The 18172-nt window shown below is 49.7% G+C and overlaps 1 protein-coding gene across 2 annotated transcripts in view; it reads right to left on the bottom strand.

Moving 5' to 3' along the window:
* Window positions 1–3451: 3451 nt before the first annotated feature.
* The window catches only part of PTPA (protein phosphatase 2 phosphatase activator), a 32946-nt gene continuing 18225 nt past the window's right edge, over window positions 3452–18172 (bottom strand). For both annotated transcript variants that reach the window (XM_019500971.2, XM_006272292.4), the window contains 2 exons: window positions 14234–14341; window positions 3452–6509 (listed from right to left, as the gene is read on the bottom strand). In XM_019500971.2, coding sequence (XP_019356516.1) covers window positions 6435–6509; window positions 14234–14341 — 183 coding nt within the window. In that variant the 3' untranslated portion in view covers window positions 3452–6434. The remainder of the gene's footprint in view (window positions 6510–14233; window positions 14342–18172) is intronic.

Raw genomic sequence — 18172 nt, 5'->3', positions numbered from 1 at the left:
TGTTTTACCTAGATAAAACCCACAAGGAGGGCTCAGATCTACTTGATCTCTCTCCTTTGATACAGTTATTGACCGCTCGGAATGGGAAATATGGGATAATAGCCTTTGAAATGCCCCACTAGAATTCCAGGAGAAAGCCTTTCTGGGATGGGGCTGTCCTAAAGCAGAGATGAGAGAGTGTTTGGTGAGCTGGGTGAGAAACCTAAGGTCTAGCCACAGTGGGAATACTGAAGTCAATTTAATCCATGGACCTTTAATGGCAGTAGCTGAGGTTTTGGATGGATAAAGTTTTGATCAAAGCTAAGTAGTTCCCCTCCTGCCCTAATATTTTTTTGGTCTCTCTTCTCTTTCCCTGGGTGAAATCCTGTCTGTGGAAAAGCCAGAGTAATCACTGTCATTACAGAACTGCAATGCTCCCTTTTCTGTTTCACTGAACCTCTTTAGCCACATGTGTAACCTGTGCAACAGGTGCATCTTGCAAGTCCTATGTTCTCTCTCTGGTTGGTTTTTTGCTTTCAGCAGTGCCCAAGTCTTCAGAGGGGAAAATCACATCCAGTTTCTGCTTACCCATGAAAGGTCCTCTTTTGCCACATTCAACGGGATCATAAGGTATAATGGTAAGTTTGTTTGGACATAGATCATGCCTTTATGGTCCTGAACAATAATGAATAGGCTTGTTGGTACACAACAAATAATACGGACCTGATCCTTTAAATATGTACATGTCCTGCCACAACAACAGGTTGGGCTTTTCTTTGGGGGTGGGGGGAGGAACACAATACCCTATAATGGCATTCACCCTGCACAAAAGGAACAAGCTTGTAACAGTATGGTTACAATGGAACGAAAAGGTCTGGAGTTTCTTCTTCCCCATTATACCTCCATTCAGCTGTGGAAGTGGGCTGGTTCATTTCCGAATGTATATTTTTTCACCATTTGACTTGGGACTAACTGTAGTAAAAACAACCAGTTATGAGTAGGGACTCGGAAGAAAGGGAAGGGAGGCTGATAGTGACTTGTAAAATACATACAATGCCAAGAAACACAGCAGCTACTGCATTAATGGCATAACATTAAAAACTGGCAATGGAAATTTTCAACTCTTAAAAATCCATTTCTGAATACCTAGTTTTAAAAAAAATTGACAGAGGGGTGAGAGGGGAAGATGATGGGAAGCCCAATCATGGTGGTGGGTTTGTTTTTCAACAACACATTCTCCAGGGGAGACATTCTAGACTAATTTCCATACTGCTGAAGATTATAGATCTATAAAATGATACCTGCCCTGCAGAAGTGTTCTTGTGATCCACTTGATGAGCTTGTAGGCGGAGCCTTTGGCCCGGCTGTATTCGTGGTCATCTGGCCAGGTGCCGGGGGATTGGAAACTGGCTAATGTGGTCCCTATTTTTAAGAAGGGGAGGAAGGAGGACCCAAGTAATTATAGGCCTGTAAGCCTCACCTCGGTGCTCGGGAAGCTCTTGGAGAGGATCATCAAGGAGCATATCTGTGGGGGGCCTGCAGGGGAGATCATGCTCAGGGGCAATCAGCATGGCTTCACCAAAGGCAGGTCCTGCCAGACCAACCTGATTGCCTTTTACGACTAAGTAACTAAATCCTTGGATGCTGGTGTCGCTGTGGACATAGTCTTTCTAGACTTTAAGGCGGCCTTTGACACTGTCTCTCACCCCATCCTCATCAACAAATTAAGTGACTGTGGCATTGATGCCTACACAGTTGGATGGGTAAAAAATTGGCTGATGGGGCACACCCAGAGAGTAGTGGTAGATGGGATGTACTCAACCTGGTGAGATGTGAGCAGTGGGGTACCCCAGGGCTCGGTCCTCGGGCCCGCGCTGTTTAACATCTTCATCAGTGACTTGGACAAGGGGGTTGAAAGCATGCTGTCCAAATTTGCTGATGACACTAAGATGTGGGGCAAGGTGGACACACTTGAAGGGAGAGAGAGGCTGCAACTAGATTTAGACAGACTACAAAAGTAGGCAGGCGAGAATAGGATGGGGTTTAACGTGGACAAATGCAAGGTGCTGCACCTTGGGAGAAGGGATCCACAGCACACATACAGGCTGGGGAGTTCCCTTCTTGAAAGCACAGAGGTGGAAAGGGATCTTGGAGTCATTATTGACTCCAAGATGAACATGAGCTGCCAATGCCAGACCACAGCCAGCAAGGCCAGCCATACCTTGTCATGCATCCAAAGGTGCATCTCAAGCTGGTCCAGAGAGATGATACTCCCCCTCTATGCGACTTTGGTCAGGCCGCAGTTGGAGTACTGCGTCCAATACTGGGCGCCGCACTTCAAAAGGGATGTGGCCAGCCTGGAGAGGGTTCAGAGGAGGGCCACCCGCTTGGTGAGAGGGCAGCAGGGCAGGCCCTACGAGGAGAGACTGAAGGACCTGAACCTGTTCAGCCTCAGCAAGAGGAGGCTGAGGGGGGACCTGGTGGCTGCCTACAAGCTCATCAGGGGGGATCAACAGCAAATAGGCAGAGCTCTTTTCTCCCCAGCACCACCTGGGGTGACAAGGAACAATGGTAATAAGCTGATGGAGAATAGGTTTAGGTTAGAGATCAGAAGGCAATATTTTACAGTTAGGGTGGCCGAAATCTGGAACCAACTTCCCAGGGAAGTGGTCCTTGCCCCTACCTTGGACAAATTCAAGAGGAGGTTGGATGATCACCTGTCTGAGGGTCTTGTGAACCCAGCATTCATTCCTGCCTGTGGCAGGGGGTCAGGCTAGATGATCTGTTCAGGTCCCTCCTGACCCTAGCTACTATGAAACTTTCATCCTAAGCAATATTAAAACCTAGGCCAGCTGCTTGTGCAGGGGCTGAACTATAACCTTTTTCTATTAAAACTAGAATTTGACTAGAACCTCTGCAAGCTTTGGTTGATCTCACTGAGCTCTAGTAGGTGCCAAACAGTAGCACAGATCTGAACCATTCCATAAAGCCACACTTTATAAACTTACAGTATGGCAGAGAAGCCTGAGAAGGGGGGCGTCTTCAGCTCCTCTCCTGCCCCAGAAATGACATGGGCAATTGAAGTCTCAGCACTTTCGACTGTGCTAGAGAAGTGCACAGCAGGCTTCCATACTCTGCCTACCTGCAAAATCTAGGCGGACACATCCCTGGTGCTGGTATGCAGACTTTGCAGTATATTCACCATAAAAATGCACTGGCGATACAAAGAAAATTGGAATATTTAAGTGGATGAGGCAAATGTATCCTTAAGTACAACACCAAATCAATTTTGGTGTCAGTAAGAGATCAATGGCCAGGACAGGAAGTGCCTAGGCAAAGTATTTCCTTTATAATAAAACTATGGTCTGGGAGGCGAGAACCAGATTTACAACTATTAGCTGGAGCAGCTTTGCTCCCAAAGAGCTTAGTCTGGGGCTAACCCTACCAATAGCAACACAGACCAACACACTCACCAGGTGCAAAACACATCGATTTTAATTAAAACCACGATGTCAGAGAATGTGGGGAGGTGCAGCGTCCAACACTGGAACAGCCCTGGGGTGGCAATTCAGATGGTGAGGTGCATGCACATTGGAGCCATGGTGCAAAAGGGACAGGACCCAAACAGGCTGGTGGTAGAGATCTCCTGGGAATGGGGAAAGGGATCAAGGAACAGGAACAGCCTCTTGCCAGGTTATGGAGGGCAGGTAGGAGGTGGAGTGACAGGATTCACATAAACATACCTGTTTCAAAGCCAAAATCCTTAATGGAATGAGTACCCCCTTGAGTCCTGCCTAATGGCTCCAGGTCAGCATCTCTGCCTCTTTCCCAAAGCCAGAGGAATGTGCCGTCACTGATATAGGAGTGCTACCAATCCCTAGCGCAGGGCAGGGAACACACCTCCCCACATCCTTTTGGCGTTCTTCTGTGCATTCTTACTGAACTTTTCAGTTCAAACAGTGTGTTACAGATATGTAGGACAAGATTGTCTCCAACTGAGTCAGGAGCCCAATTCCCATGCCAGCTCTGAACATCTCAGGCAATGGGTCTCACCCAGTCGGTCTTTCAGGCTGGCATTAATAGACCCATTTTACAGAACGGTAAAATTGTCCAAGCTCATGCAACAAGGCAGTTGGAGGACCCTCTAAATTGCACCTGAAACACAGAACTCGCAAGTCCTTAAACTCAGGTCTTAAAAAGATAAAAATAAAATCTTCCCCTAATTCACTTACATGGAGATTTGGAAAGTAGAGTCTACACCTGGATCCAGGTAAAGAGTCAGGCACAGAGCAGAGCTCAGCTGGGGGCTTCCCACATTTTGTTTAAAATGTAGGCTTATAAACCACTATTTAGAAAAAACACCAACAGATTCTTCTCAGCTGCAGCTGTCCAGCACTGCCCACCAGCTCAGGCCCAGAGCAGTGGAGCCGAGAGGACAGTGGCAGCAGCTCTGGAGGGCTTTGCCACTTTAGCTCCAGAACCACCTGCATCTTCATGTACATCTCCTTCTCAGACTTCCTCCTTCAGCAGCAGGGCACAAGCCCTGGGGAAGGAAGAGGCCAACCTGAGGGGACCGGGTCAGAGAAAACTGAAAAACCCAGTTCCAGGAGCAGATTCAACTTCTTTCCAACAACTAAATAGCAACAAAGGGGCTGAGAGGAGAAAATCAAGCAGGCTAGGCATGGGTGGCAGCAATGGGAGAGACTCAGCTTTGCAGTATCTTGAATGCCGAAAACCATCCCTTGCTTTTCCCAGCAGCCACCACATCCTAGCACCCTCTTACACTCCAAACCGCTGTTTAATGATAAGGCAGGAGTAAGCTGCCCCTCTCAGGCCAAAGGCTCATAAAGAATCTTTGACAGACACAAGGAAATGACTGAGATTTTCCCCCCAAACCCACCCCTGTTGCTTTACTGCTTTTCCCTTTCTGGTTCTGCTCGTTACCAAAAGACGTGTATAGAATCCAGTTAACTTAGACATGACATGAGCTTAAGCCACTGGTCAATCTGGGAGCATGGAGCCGCTGTAGGGAATCAAGCGAGCTATGCAGGACTGCTGACAACCTGCCCTTCGTGGGAAACACCCAGTGCGCCCAATGCTTTAAATAAGGTTTGAGTAAATATTCTTAGAGTATATCCCAGTGGAGTGGCAGCTCTTCCAGGGAATGACTGAAGGGAAGGCTTAGTTTGAAGGATGTGATAGATTGCCCAGGGATATTTACACAGATTTTGTTTCCAGCAGTTAAATAAATATATTTAAAGCCAACATGCCCTACACTGCGCAACACCTCCACTACCATGTGGGGGGATGTGCAATTTAATGGGAAGATCCCTTTATTATGGACCTGCTGCTACAATTTATAATCAAGCAATAGCAACCGCAAGGACATTCAGGCCACCCTTGCGGTAGTGGCTGCTAAACATCAGAGGACAGGGTGAGTGCAGTGAAGTGGGCTGTGCCCAGCCCATGCTGATCCCAAAGCATGATGAAAGAGCGGGCACATGCCGTGCCTGTGTGCTACAGAAGGGGAGGAAGAAGCCTGCTCAGGAATCACTAAAACGATGTCTTGCACAGCCACTCCCATGGAACCCAGACCCCCGAGTGGTTAAAAACTTCCCCCGGGGCACCTCTCTGCTTCCAAAGCTAGCTCAAATATTCCCAAGCCCTGAGCTGATAAGGGTGGGACACCCAGCTGTAAGTGGGAGAGGAATACTAGATGGTGAAGACTCAAGGAAATTTGCTGAGGGAGTAGGGAGGAGAGGAAGCCATCTTTACCCAAGAGAGGGGAGAGATGGCACTCTGTTTTCTAGCCACCCACAGGCATTACCTAATACTTCCTCTGCCTCTTTAAGAAAGCCCCTTCCACGCAAAGGCAGCAGCACAGAGATGAGGGGACCCGAACATGCGTGCATGCTCACACCCCACAACGGCATTGGTTTCCCCAAACAAAACATCAACAGGAAACTTCAGTGAACTTCAGAGGGGAAACTGCAGTTAGCACCGCCCCACCACACATACGCGCACACGAACAGACACACACACGGGCCTTCCTCCCCCTCCCCATCCTCTTCCTCCAGCAAGTAAAAGCAGAGCTCTTCTTGTAAAAAAAAGCAGAAGCGGTATCCCCTACCCGAGCCCCACCTGCCTGCCCAGGGCAATACACAGCAGCCCTATGATCAAAGGAAAGTGTAAGGTTGGACGCCCTGCGGGCTAGAAGCACAACACTGGCTTTGTCACTTCCCAGAGTCACCGTGGCAAGTACTTGCAGGAGCAGCTGCTCTTGGTCGTTTCTTCCATGCAAGGCCAATAAGTGCTTTGGAACTCTGTCCATTCACAAACAAGGATTTGCAGGAATGAATGGGCTGTTTTACTGGAGCGGTGAGGAGGAGGAGGGCGGAGGGAAGAGGAAGAGCACCACGCTGGGTCTCTGCTACATTGGCTCTCCTGTGGCCTCCTTAAGATGTGACAGGCTGGATAGGAAGCAGGCTGCCAAACTTAAAGTGCTGGATCACAGGGAACTTTTCCAGGCACTGCGGGAGGAGAGAAGGAGAGGTGTGAATTCAGTGTGTTGCGAGCAGGTGGCCACACCCACCACAAGCAAAGGAAACCAGGGACATTTCTGCTCCCACAAACCACCAGCATCACCCGGTTTCCAAGAGGAGTCTGGGGCTTAGGTGCCCAAGCAGGCAACAAGCACAGACCAGCCCAGCTCAGCCCAGCCCAGCCCGGGAAGGAGGAGGAACAGTTTCCTTAAGTCTCTCCCTGTTCCTGGGAGGGCCCATCTGACTGCTCTTCCCTCAGCTTGCTGCAGTCACTGCAGGCTTCATTTTCAGAAACGCCGAGCAGCCGGAGCCCCATTCTCTTCAGCTGGAGTTTCAGAGTCCAGGCCCCAATCCAGGAAGGGCCATTTCCCTCAGTAGCACTCGCTTGCTTTCTCTCATTCAATATTTTTAAGCTCACCCTGCCCAACCAAGAATCTAGACTCATAGAGGGATATATGAAGATGCCAAAACCCATGTGGGGAAGGCCCCACGAGCGACATTTTGTAGCACAAAGTTCCCCAGGTCAATGATGCCGGTGTTATCATGTATGAGCGGGTGCCTTTCTGTTCCACTGGAGGTATCCGACAGCCCTTCTCCGAACAATCCAATATTTCATGTAGCTGTCACGCTCCCCAGGCTTCTCCCCTGTCTACATTAGCTTTCCCAGTCTTTTTGCTCTGTTCTCTCACAGAAGTCTCGCCAGATCCCTAGTCATTTAAGTACCCTTTTCTGGATACCTTAGATATGATTTAAGTCAGCCTGGGCATCATTTGAAACTACATTTTTAATCGCACCCCTTTTCCTGTCAGCACTGATGTGACTCGGGCCATCTGTCAGTACAATACCCTAGGCAGCAAAAGGCTGCTCCTCCCCAGAGTCAGCTGGACAGGAGCTGCCTCCCAGGGAACGGGCACAGGTAGTGCACAAAGGCTGCACTCATCATCTGTTATTGTCCGAGGAAGAGAAAGGAGGAGGGATGGAGAAGAGAAGGGCTCCCAAAAAGTCAGCACAAAGTCTGTGTCTGTGGTACAGGTTTGCGATGTCCAAGCCAGGAGGGCAACTCTTAAGACAAACAGCCTGTACCCCCCACAAAGGATCTTTTCAGAGAGCAGGCTGTGGGCAGACCAAGCCCAAGGAAAAGAATAGGGAGGGTGCAGATGAGTGAGAAAGGAGCACACTGAAGGGAAGAGGACATGTAAAACAAGAAGTCATAAGGTAGGGGTCCAGGCAGGCACTAACCATGACAGCTCCCCACCCTTTGGCACTGATCAGACAGCTTCTTGTTTAAGAGAAGCAAGCTCAGGAGTGAGTGAGATGATCACAGCTATGATGGGAATGTGATCCACTTCCCACAACTGAACAGAACAGGATTAAAACCAGTGAGGCTTAACCCAAAACAGAATACCTGGCAGGCAGTCAGAGCACGTAAGCTTTGGTGCACTATGAAAAGGTATTCATTAATCAACAGTTCTCCACGAGCCTGGCCAAGCATCTGGAATACCCTAGCCAGGCCCATCTCTGGGCTACTGTAGCTCTCTCCTAGCACCTGGCCTATCCCAAAGAAAGGCATCTCAAATTGATCCTTCATGCAGCACAGAGATGCACAAGGGATACACGTGTCTGTGTGCAGATACCTCTGCAGCCCATGGCGGCAACAGCTGAAGGAGTGGATGTACTCTGCACCAAACACAGACAGCAGGTCTTAAGGGCCTTCACTTCTCCTGGGGCACAAGGGACTGATGCCAAGCAAAGCGGGCCCATTCATTTACAGTTTCAGTTAGACTCCCCACAAAAAAAGCACTGGATAAATCAGTAAGATTTTTCAGTATAAACAGGGGCATCCACTTCAATGCATCTTGCCCAGGCTTCAAGAAAGCTCTCGTTCATGGCACAGTGGGACACCTGGGCCATCATAGCCCAATACCTTCATCTTAACCATCTCATTTCTCCAGCCAGGAACTAACAAGAGTGCTCCCCCCTTCCCAGTCTCCTGTGTGCAGGAAGCTCAAAGTGATTTGGAATAAGCAAGCGTGGGATTCATGGAAAAAAGAAATCAATGTCACTGCACTAGTGAGTCCTCTGGCTACCTGAGGGAGAGGAGCTTGTTCCTGTCCTCTCAGCTGGAGTCTTGCCTGGATCTGGTTTGTGTGCAACTAGACCAGGGGTGGGCAATTATTTCAGGCAGAGGGCCACTTACTGAGTTTTGGCAAGCCATTGAGGGCTGCATGACAGGCAGCCAGGGGCAGATAAATGCATTTTTTCTACATTTTGTAGGTGCCCCATGGGCCAGATAGAAAGGCCTGATGGGCCGCATGTTGCCCACCCCTGAACTAGACAGTAGTAGGGGAGGTATTTAACAATTTTTTAAACGACACATTGGCTTTTATGAAATTAAAAACACAAAGCCAAGTCTCACCAACCCCTTCATGTAGATCATGGCTCTATGTTCAACTAATTTTAAAAGAAAGAACTACATAAAGATCTAGGTATGGGGTCGATGCTCAAGCGCACTGGAAGGGCAGCCCTATCTAGACACTAGGCAGAAGTGCCTTTCACCCAACAGTTGAGTTCAATGCCTTGAGGCCAGACTGAACCTTAATCCTAATCTCTCTTCAACTAACACTCCACGCACCCCAATGGTGAGACCCTTAGCTCAAGATGATGTGGCTGGACTGCGGCTGTTCATGTGCTCTCCACTCCAGTGCATCCTGCAGTGCCTAGGGTTGGAAGTTACCCAAAAAAATCCTGCTCCCAAACAAGGTGCTTACTCCAGAGCTTAGTTGCAGAACTCCCAGAATGCCCCAGTGCCACCCTGACCATAAGGCAAGCTACAGGAATGCTCCAGGACATGACCCCAGCACGGCTACAAGGATGCACTGAACCATAACGATAGAGCCAGCTGCTCCATGCAGCCACTGTCCCCAAGATAGGTGCATGGCTCAGAGAGAAAGCCATCTTGGGCCCAGCCTGTGCTTGGAGAAGAATTCTGGTGTTCACTACAAATACTGCAGCAAAACAGGAAAAAGAAGACTGCAGGGGAATTTGAGCCCTGACCCTTTCTAAAAGCCCCATCTCAAATGGCTCACTTCTCCCTGCTGCAGCCTGCCTGCCTGCCTGCCCCCTGGCCCAGGGCTGAGACCCTTCTTAAGTCATTTCCTTTAAGCACAGTTGATTATGAATTTGAGAGCAGTGAGGCCAGTGTGAGTGTACCCAGGAAGTCACCAGGCACCGTAAAAGCACCCCTTACATAGGCAAGTGCCCCTCATCTCCCACAGGCTAACCTGAAGCACCCATAGCTCATGTGCATTTAGACACTAATTCTTTGGGGAATGGAAACGGCATGTTAAGGACAGCCCACAATCCCCCCATGCGGAGCACAGAGAGAGCTTACAGCCAGAGGCAAGCAGCTGCCATTGCACTGTCGTCATAGAGCAGTGGGATCTGAGAGGAGGCTAGGCCCATGGAATTCCAGTGGGGGCCAGGGGTCAGGCTGTTTCCAGCACAATTTAACTTCTTGAGAGCAAGCTGCAGCCAGAACAAGTCTGCAGAGTCCTGAGACCGGAGTGAGGTGCAGAAGGTCTGAGTATCTGCTGGGGAAATAGTAATCACACAGACAGCCTCAAGGCTCCCGAGGGAGGCACCAGAAAGGAACAGGCCCTGTTCAACCAGGTTTTGGCGACAAGGTTTCCCATGTTCCTTCTAGCACCAGTAGATGTGTTGCTGATGGCCTTAGCTGATTTGGGTCTTTAATGAAGAAACCACTAGAGCAAAGAATGTTATTTAGTCCACAAGATGATCCCCATGGGTCGATGCAAAGGCAAGGTGAGATGTGGAGCTCTACCAGAGATGGGGATGACTTTTCCAATCACACTAGTAGAAGAGGATGGGGGCAAGAGTTCAGCAGAGAGTTCTCTTATCCTCCAGCAGCAGAATTTCTACTGGGTCACAGGGAACCCCAGAACATGGGGCCCCCTTTGCCCTGCCTGTACATCAGGCTCTGCCAATACACAAACAGACCCACTCAGAGTGGATCATCTCACTCTGCTGCTTCCCTCCAAGTCTCAGGCTTAAGCCTAGTGTAGGGATTAACTATGAAGTTGGTTTCAAGTGCAGCCTGGGCAGATAGGATCGAGTTAGACCAGTCATACTAGACAGCATTCTCTTGTCTGACTGCAGCCTGGAGGGGACAGTCATGAGACTCAGAAGCAGACAAGAGAGCACATTGAGGCTTGTGCCTTAAAACACACTCCATTTGGTCAGCTCCACCTTCCTTCAATGGGAATAATAATTTTTTTTTTAAAAAGTCTTCTTTCCCCCCCACGCACCCATTTTAATATACCAGGCAGAAGAGGCTGTTTTCAATCCTGTGCCCATCCACAGATTTCACTACACAAATCCTGGGATCTCTGTATCCAGAGAACATTTCCTGACCACAAGGGAATGAATACTACTTAGTTTACGTTTGTTGCATTCAGGGGTGTCAACAAGGGGGGCAAAGCTGAGGCATAAGCAACTGTTCACCTTCTAAATGATTCAGGCCTCAGACTTTTGCCCATTGTGGTGCTGCTGTTTTGGGACATCAAATAGTTTTTAAGCAGATGGACATCCACCTTCTTCAGGACACCCACTAGCAGTTCACCTTTCTGAGGCCTCCACTGCCTGGGAGGATGAAGGGGCTGCATTTGGCATCTGCAGGACACCAAGTGCCTCTCCCAGGTACAGCTGACATACTCAAGAAGTTGTTAAATAATTGGAACATTGTTGGCTTGGTGCCTCCATAGTGAAGTTCTAGTTTAACCTAATCTAATCAGCAGCAAGCGGTTACAAGGGTTGGTGGTGGGGTGAAAGAAATGGGGAGCGAAAAAAATCAATAACCTTGCTTAGATCTCGGCCAGTCCGAGAGAAAAAGAACAAGAATATGAACACAAATCCGTCACATCCTCACTCCTCCAAGGCTCCGTCAACAGTAGCTGCCTGCTGGGGGAATGAATGGAGCATCAAGCCAGCAGTTGGGAGTTCTGTTTACCCAAGTATCTTCTGCTAATGTTGGCAGCATGTAAAAGAGGAAGCAAGGGATGGCCAATGCCACACTGTGGGGAAAAGGCAAACAAACTGGCTTCTATAGCCAGAAGCTAACGAAGCAAATTTTCAAGGGTGATTTTGCACGCCCAACTTAAGATACCTCCAAGGGACCTGACTTTCAAAGGACAGATGCTCTATACTTTCTAAAAGCCTGGCCCTTCCAAGGTATCTGGCCCTGAGGTGGGAACCCACTGAGCACTTCAAAAAAAAAAAGTCACTGGCTACTTTTTGAAAGCCTTGGCCAAAATGTGCATAGCCATCTGTATTGGAGCCAAAAGCAAGGCCCAATCACCAGAGGCATCTACTGTGCTCCTATCTACTCTCATAAGCTAAGTGGGCACTGACTGCATCAGCACCTGGATAGGAGACTTCCCAAAGTAGCTTGTAGGAATTGGTGCTGCCAATTCAGCTAAAGGAGAGGGCTGTTGAATGCCTGGGCTAAGGACCCCAAGCATAGCATTAGGAGAGTGCTGTGCTGTAGGAACACACTTTAGTAGAAGCTCAAGCTTCTTGCCCTCCTCAAAAGATGAATGCTGTCAAAACAAATCCTACAGCAGTTTCATTGCTCAATTCCTGGCCAAAACCACTGTGTCATGCTACTAAGCTCAGTTCAGAGCTTAGTTCTGCCTTTTTGCCCACATGTGGCTTCATCTCTCTAGGTATGACAAGGGTATCCAACAGCATGGCATCCAGGTGGGGAAGGTCCTATATTACCAATGGTGATGTTTTGATCACAGTCTCCACAGGCAATCATGGACTAGGATACCTTTTTCCACTTAAAAGGAGCAGAAAGCAGCAACATTTTGCATGCACAAAAGTGCTTCACAAACTCTAACAGCCTCTGCAGCCAGGAGAGAAATGCCAAGACCCTGGAGCAGTGAGAGGACCCACTGGAGCCCATAGGTGTCTGTTGTTAAACCCCAAATTGGATGCAGGCTCCCAGAGCCCTGCACTCAGACCGCTGGCTGGGGGACCGCATGCAATTGGCAGCTAGCTTCTCATCAACAGAAATCAGAGGGCAAGAGAGGCAGAGAGGTACAGTGGTTTGCCACCAGCAGTCTGTTCTCTCACTTGTTGTTAAGGTAGAGACCCTTGTTCTGTTTTAACAGCACCCAGAGGCCAGATGCATTGCTGCCCTAACTCCACCAACTCCTGTGGATTACTCCCACAGAGAATTTGCCCCTCACAACAGAAGAACTTCGGGAACATTATGGTCCTTGCTGCAGCTCTGTTTTAGACCTGGTAGGTGGCACAAAGCCACTGAACAGAGTCCCAGAGAAGAAGGGGAACGCTGGGGACATTATCCCACTGCCTGGTGCTCCCAGCGAGGAAAGCTGAGCTGCAGCCGGAAGGAGCCAGCCCAGCCCCTCGCAGTGACGCCTCCCAGATTAGAGAGGTATGTGGGCTGGAACCTAAACACAGGATGTGAAGTTCAGAGGAAGGCAAGGGGGAGGGGAGCAGGGAAGGGAGAGAGTGGAGGAAGACAAGCAGTTAACCCTTTCAGACTCATACCAGGGTAGCTGTTAATTGAGCTCTGCCCTCTCTCCCAGCACTATGGGCACAGCCTGTCTTAAGAAAAGGAGTGTGGAGCAGTAAGCCAACTCCTTCAGTCCCTAAGTGGGAAATACTAGCGCCTCCAATGCCAGGCAGCTGCAGTGTACAGAAGAACCGTGCGGGCCGGGCACTGCTCCCTACCCCATGAGCTCATTCAACTACATGTTTTCTTCTATTTGCCACCGAGTGAGATCCAGCCCTGAGCCTGGCCAAGGTGCTTCCCTAGCTGGAGGAACGTCCCTCTGACCCACAGCTCCCCCACTCCTTCCACCCTACCCCAAGAAGCTAAGTAAGGACAGAAGTTCCTAACTGGTTTCCTCAAGTTTGGGATTAGCTTGAGCAGAAAGAGATGTAAGCACAGGGTGGAAAGGGAGGCGAGTTCCAGCCAGAACTGCTGCTTGGCTCCCCAGACCGAGACCCCCCATGACAGTCTCTTAGACTGACTGCCACAGGGCTTTGGGGAAGGGTGGCTAGAGAGGGTCTGTGGCTTTGCCTGCACCCTAAAATTGCACCAATTTAGCTAGATTAATGCAACTGTGTGGCAAGATGAGGGTAAAATATCGATGGACAGTGCTCAAACTGGGTCCATGCAATTTCAGCATATGGACCAGCCGTCCATTCCTGAGCTGTTGCTTGGATGAACACAAGAGAAAGACAGAAAAATGAAGGAAAGCAAAGAAATCTGCTCTCCCCCACAGAAAGAGGTGCTAAAGAGACTGCTGGGAGAGCTCAAGCCCTGCAGGGCTCCTGGTATGTTGGAAAAGGAGATGGCACATGTGCTAGGCTGTGAGCGTGGGAGGAGCTAATGGATACTTGAGAACTAGTCACTCCCTTCCCAAGATGCTTGGAGCAGGATTGGACAAGGATGGGACTAGAAGTGACAGTATTTGAGTCCTAGGCCTCTTGCAGCAAGGGGGCAGCATTTGACCACTAAGGATGGAGGAACTTCCAGTGTCCTATGCCTAGCCTAGGTGAGGTGATGCATCAGAACTAATCTGAAAGGTACCCAGTGACTTGGAAGGGAGATGCCCAGTGAGGTGGGACACAGACTCATTTTTCTCTCCCTCTTCACTCACCTCGGCCTTGTACATGCGGATGAGCCCCTGGTTGACTTTGGACCAGGAAGGTACAGCACTGATGTTCCACAGCTGGTTGGAGTGCTCAGCAAAAGGGCCGGTCTTCATCTGAAAGGCAGAGGAAGAGAGCTAAGGAAGTGCAGCCAACGGGGAAGTTTATGCATCAGCCCTGACTCAGTCACACTCACCTCAAGCAAAAACTTTCACCAGGCACTGTTACCCGTGCCCCAGCCATCTCCAGGTGCTGTCCTCTTTTCCCATCCACGCCTCCCTCCTTTAACACCAACATCACATAGAGAGGGGGCACTTCAGCCCCTTGCACCCTTAAGATACTGGCCTTTCCCTGCCTCACATTTCCTTTTAAGCTTTCCTCCTTTGCTTTTTTTAAAAATAATCCTTAAAGAAAACAAAAACCCAAACCCCATTCCCCAAAGAGCTGGGCTCCGCTCTGCCCCCATCCTACCCAAGGCTCGAGCCCTCCCCATGAACACTGCTGGGCTTTCCAAGAAAATGACTCATTCTCCTTTCAGAACAACAACAAGCAGCAGCAACTGCCACCACTGCCAGCCGTGAATATAGAGGGCAGCGCAAGCTGGCAGCAACCCTAGCACTAGCATCTGACACTGCACCTGCCATAAGCCGAGACAGGCTAGGGGGGCGAGCAGTTCTTTGAAGTCGTTGCCTTTTACACTGCTGGTGGGGCTGCGAGTCTCCAGCTCACAGCCGATACGGGGAAGGGAGGGCCGTGTTCATTTTTTTTTTTTTTTTTTTTAAACTACAGTGTTTGATCATTGCCGCTGGCTTCTTTCCAGAGAGGGGGGAATAATAATAAAGCTAAACTCACAGAGAGCTGCCTACTGCCTACCCCACAGCCTGTCCCTTCCCTCCAGGAACAAAACGGACCCCGAGGGCCAATCTGACCAAGCGAAGTTCCCATGACATCATAAGCCACAAGGCCGGAGCTCGAGCTAGGAAGGAATGTGGGGAACCAAGCAGCTTTCTGACCACTGCTCCGGGGCTGGAAGAACCAGCTCATCCTCTTATTCACACACCCCCTAGGCAGCATGACAGTAGTGGTGGGAGACTGGAAGGGGAAATGTTTATGGTTTTGAAGCCGCCTGCTGCAAAAAAGCTGCTCAATCTGTTTGGGGAATGGCTGCCCTCTTGCACTGCCTGAGTGGCATCGGTGTGTGACAGAGGAAGAAAAAAAAAAAAAACAAAAACAAAAAACATTTGCTCAGAGGACAATGTGTCTCCAACCCACTGACCTCTGGGCTGGGGCATTGTGGGTAACGGTTTTGTAGTTCTGCCTGGCCTGAACAGCTGCAATGAGAGCTCAGATGAATTTCTGCTTCCTCTTTGCAGTTCTTCCAAGCAGGGGAATGACTGATGAGCCGCTAAGCTGTTCCTGCTCCCCTCTGTTGTGCGTGTTTTTCTTGCAGATACAAAATTACACACACTCTCTCTCTCTCTCTCTCTCTCTACCCAACGAGGCTGGTGTGTTTTTAAGCACAAAGATCTGGCACTGAATCATGGCCAGTGGGCGACTGAAGAGGGTGCACATGCTGAAGGTGAGGGGGACTTTACACCACTGACCAGGCACAGTACAGTCCAGCCAATACAACCATGCCTCACGTGTTTGGGGCTGGTTGCAAGGCAGTTTCGAAATGCATCTCCCCCTCTATGCGAGAGTCTGCTGCGTGCCTTTCAGCAACGAGTCTCTTTCTGCTTCCGAGTCCCTCCCTCCTTCACACTGGCACAGCTCTTCTCAACCCCCACCACTTTGCTCCTGGCCTGAAAGCATTAAGACTGGTGGGAAGCTCTGAAAAGGCTGGTTCGGATAGCCAGCCCCATGCCCGAGCCATCCAGGATCCAGGCGCCTGGAGCACCTGACATCTGCGACCACGGCCTTCCTAACCCACGTCCGCACCAGCAGGAGAAGACTTCGCTATTGTTCAGGATTGGGGAAGGGAGGAGAGAAAGGGGGAAGAAAAAAAAAATTAGCTCATTCCAGCCACAAAGGGAGAAGAGGGAGAAAACAAGCGAGCTGGAGAGAGCGAGCGAGAGACAGCAAGAGCGCTGCAGTCCCGCAGTGACCCCAGGGGAATGGAGTGAGTCAGAGCAGCCATATTGAGCAGGAAATTACTCACAGACGCTGCGTTCCTGCCTCTCTGTTCCCAAGAGAATCAGCCTTTTGTAAATGGTTCCTCTGTCAGTAACTGGAGGGGGAGGGGGACGGCTCAGTGTAGTGCCTTCCTGTCAGTTCCTTCCCTTCCAGCTGAAACCCGAGCCCTCCCTTCCCAAAACTCCAAATTTAGAAGCCAGATTGAAACTGAAATTCTTTGCTGCCTGCCCTTGGCTCTTAAAGGAGCACGGCCCGATTTCCTCCAGGCTCCGGCGTGCCACTGGGCTCTCCCACCCCCACGCGCACGTGGCGCGCTGGGGCTCCCTGCTCACCGTACCTCGCCCCCATGGGGCATCCTGACAAGGGGCCGGCGCTGGCTTTGTCTGTGCTGTGGCGCCAGGCGTGCCGTGGGCGCTAGATCACTAGCAACATTCAAACCACCCTGCGATATGGCAGCTCCACGGAGACCGAGGGCACGTGCACATGGCTCGGATCCTGAAGGAGCCTGGCGGGGCCCAACTCCCACCAAAGGGGGGGTTGTTCAGAAGGTCGCTGGGACCTGCTTTTTTGCTGGTCTCTTGAACAATGCCGAGAATGAGTATTTTCTGATTCAACAGCTGCTGCACGTCACCCCTGCTCCCAAACTTTAATGAAGCTTCGCAATTCCCCGTGAGGAGCCTCCGTGGAGGTTCCATTTTGCAACTGGGGAAACCGAGGCACAGTGGTTCACTTAATGCTCACGCTGCGGCAATGTTCAGAGTCTCTTTGGGCTAGGCACTGTAGAAACATACGCACAGAAACAGATCCTGCCCTGAACACCCTGCATCCACGCGAACGACTTGTCCCCCGTCACTGAACAACTCTGCAGCACGGCCTGGCAGGAAGCCTCTCAATCCTCCCGACCCCCTGGTCAACACACTAGCTCCCTCAAAACCCTCTTATTAAAGGGGCCAACATCTTCAAAACTGCCCCACTGATATAAAGACAGGCTCATCTATTTCACCTATATGCAATTCCCATATTCAACAGAGGGCGCTAAGAGGACAGAGCCATAACATATCAGATCAAGCATCATTTTACTATTACTTTAACAGCCTGAGGTTTCATATACATGTAGCAAACACCACAGTTTGTTACTGAGCCCCGTGGATAGGCAAAACAATGGGAAAACTCAAAAGAATACACTATATTGGGTTTTAAGGGGAAGGCAACACCCCCACGTTGCAGCTTGTTAAACTACTCAAAAGTGAAGAATGATCCAATACCAAAAAAACACCGTCTCGTGTACAAAACGTGTGACATTTGCTTTATATTTATGTAATTCCACTAACGGGATGCAGGTTTTCAATCAAGGGGATTAAAAGAAAAATAGCATTAATATCTATTTTAAATCTTTTTCCCCCCAGTTATTTTTCAGGGGGGTTTTGTTTTTTTGCTTGTTCCCTTGTTGATTGAGGCGGAGGGAAAGCTGATGTTAAAAGTTGTGTCAGTGCCACCTAGTGGCAGTAGCAGCCTTCTCCAGGACCAGGCAGATGAAGCCAACAACCAGACTAACTCTCAAAAGAGCAAACAAATTTTAAATAATATTTATAAGAAAATATGGTTAAAAATAGCCCAGATGGAAGAATTCAGGTTGCTCCGAGTCATTATCCGCAGCTGCCAAAGAGGTCCAAGAGCTGCTTTACCAGCCGCTAGGTGGTGCTATAACACCTGAACTTTTAAGAAGTCCAGATTCCACCATCACCTCCACTAAAGTTTGTGGGACAGAAACATAACCTGTCTATGCATTGTTAAAGTAGCCCCAAAGCTGATTT

Source organism: Alligator mississippiensis, chromosome 12, assembly GCF_030867095.1.
Source record: "Alligator mississippiensis isolate rAllMis1 chromosome 12, rAllMis1, whole genome shotgun sequence".
NCBI lineage: Eukaryota > Metazoa > Chordata > Crocodylia > Alligatoridae > Alligator > Alligator mississippiensis.
This window is presented reverse-complemented; position numbering and strand designations above follow the sequence as displayed.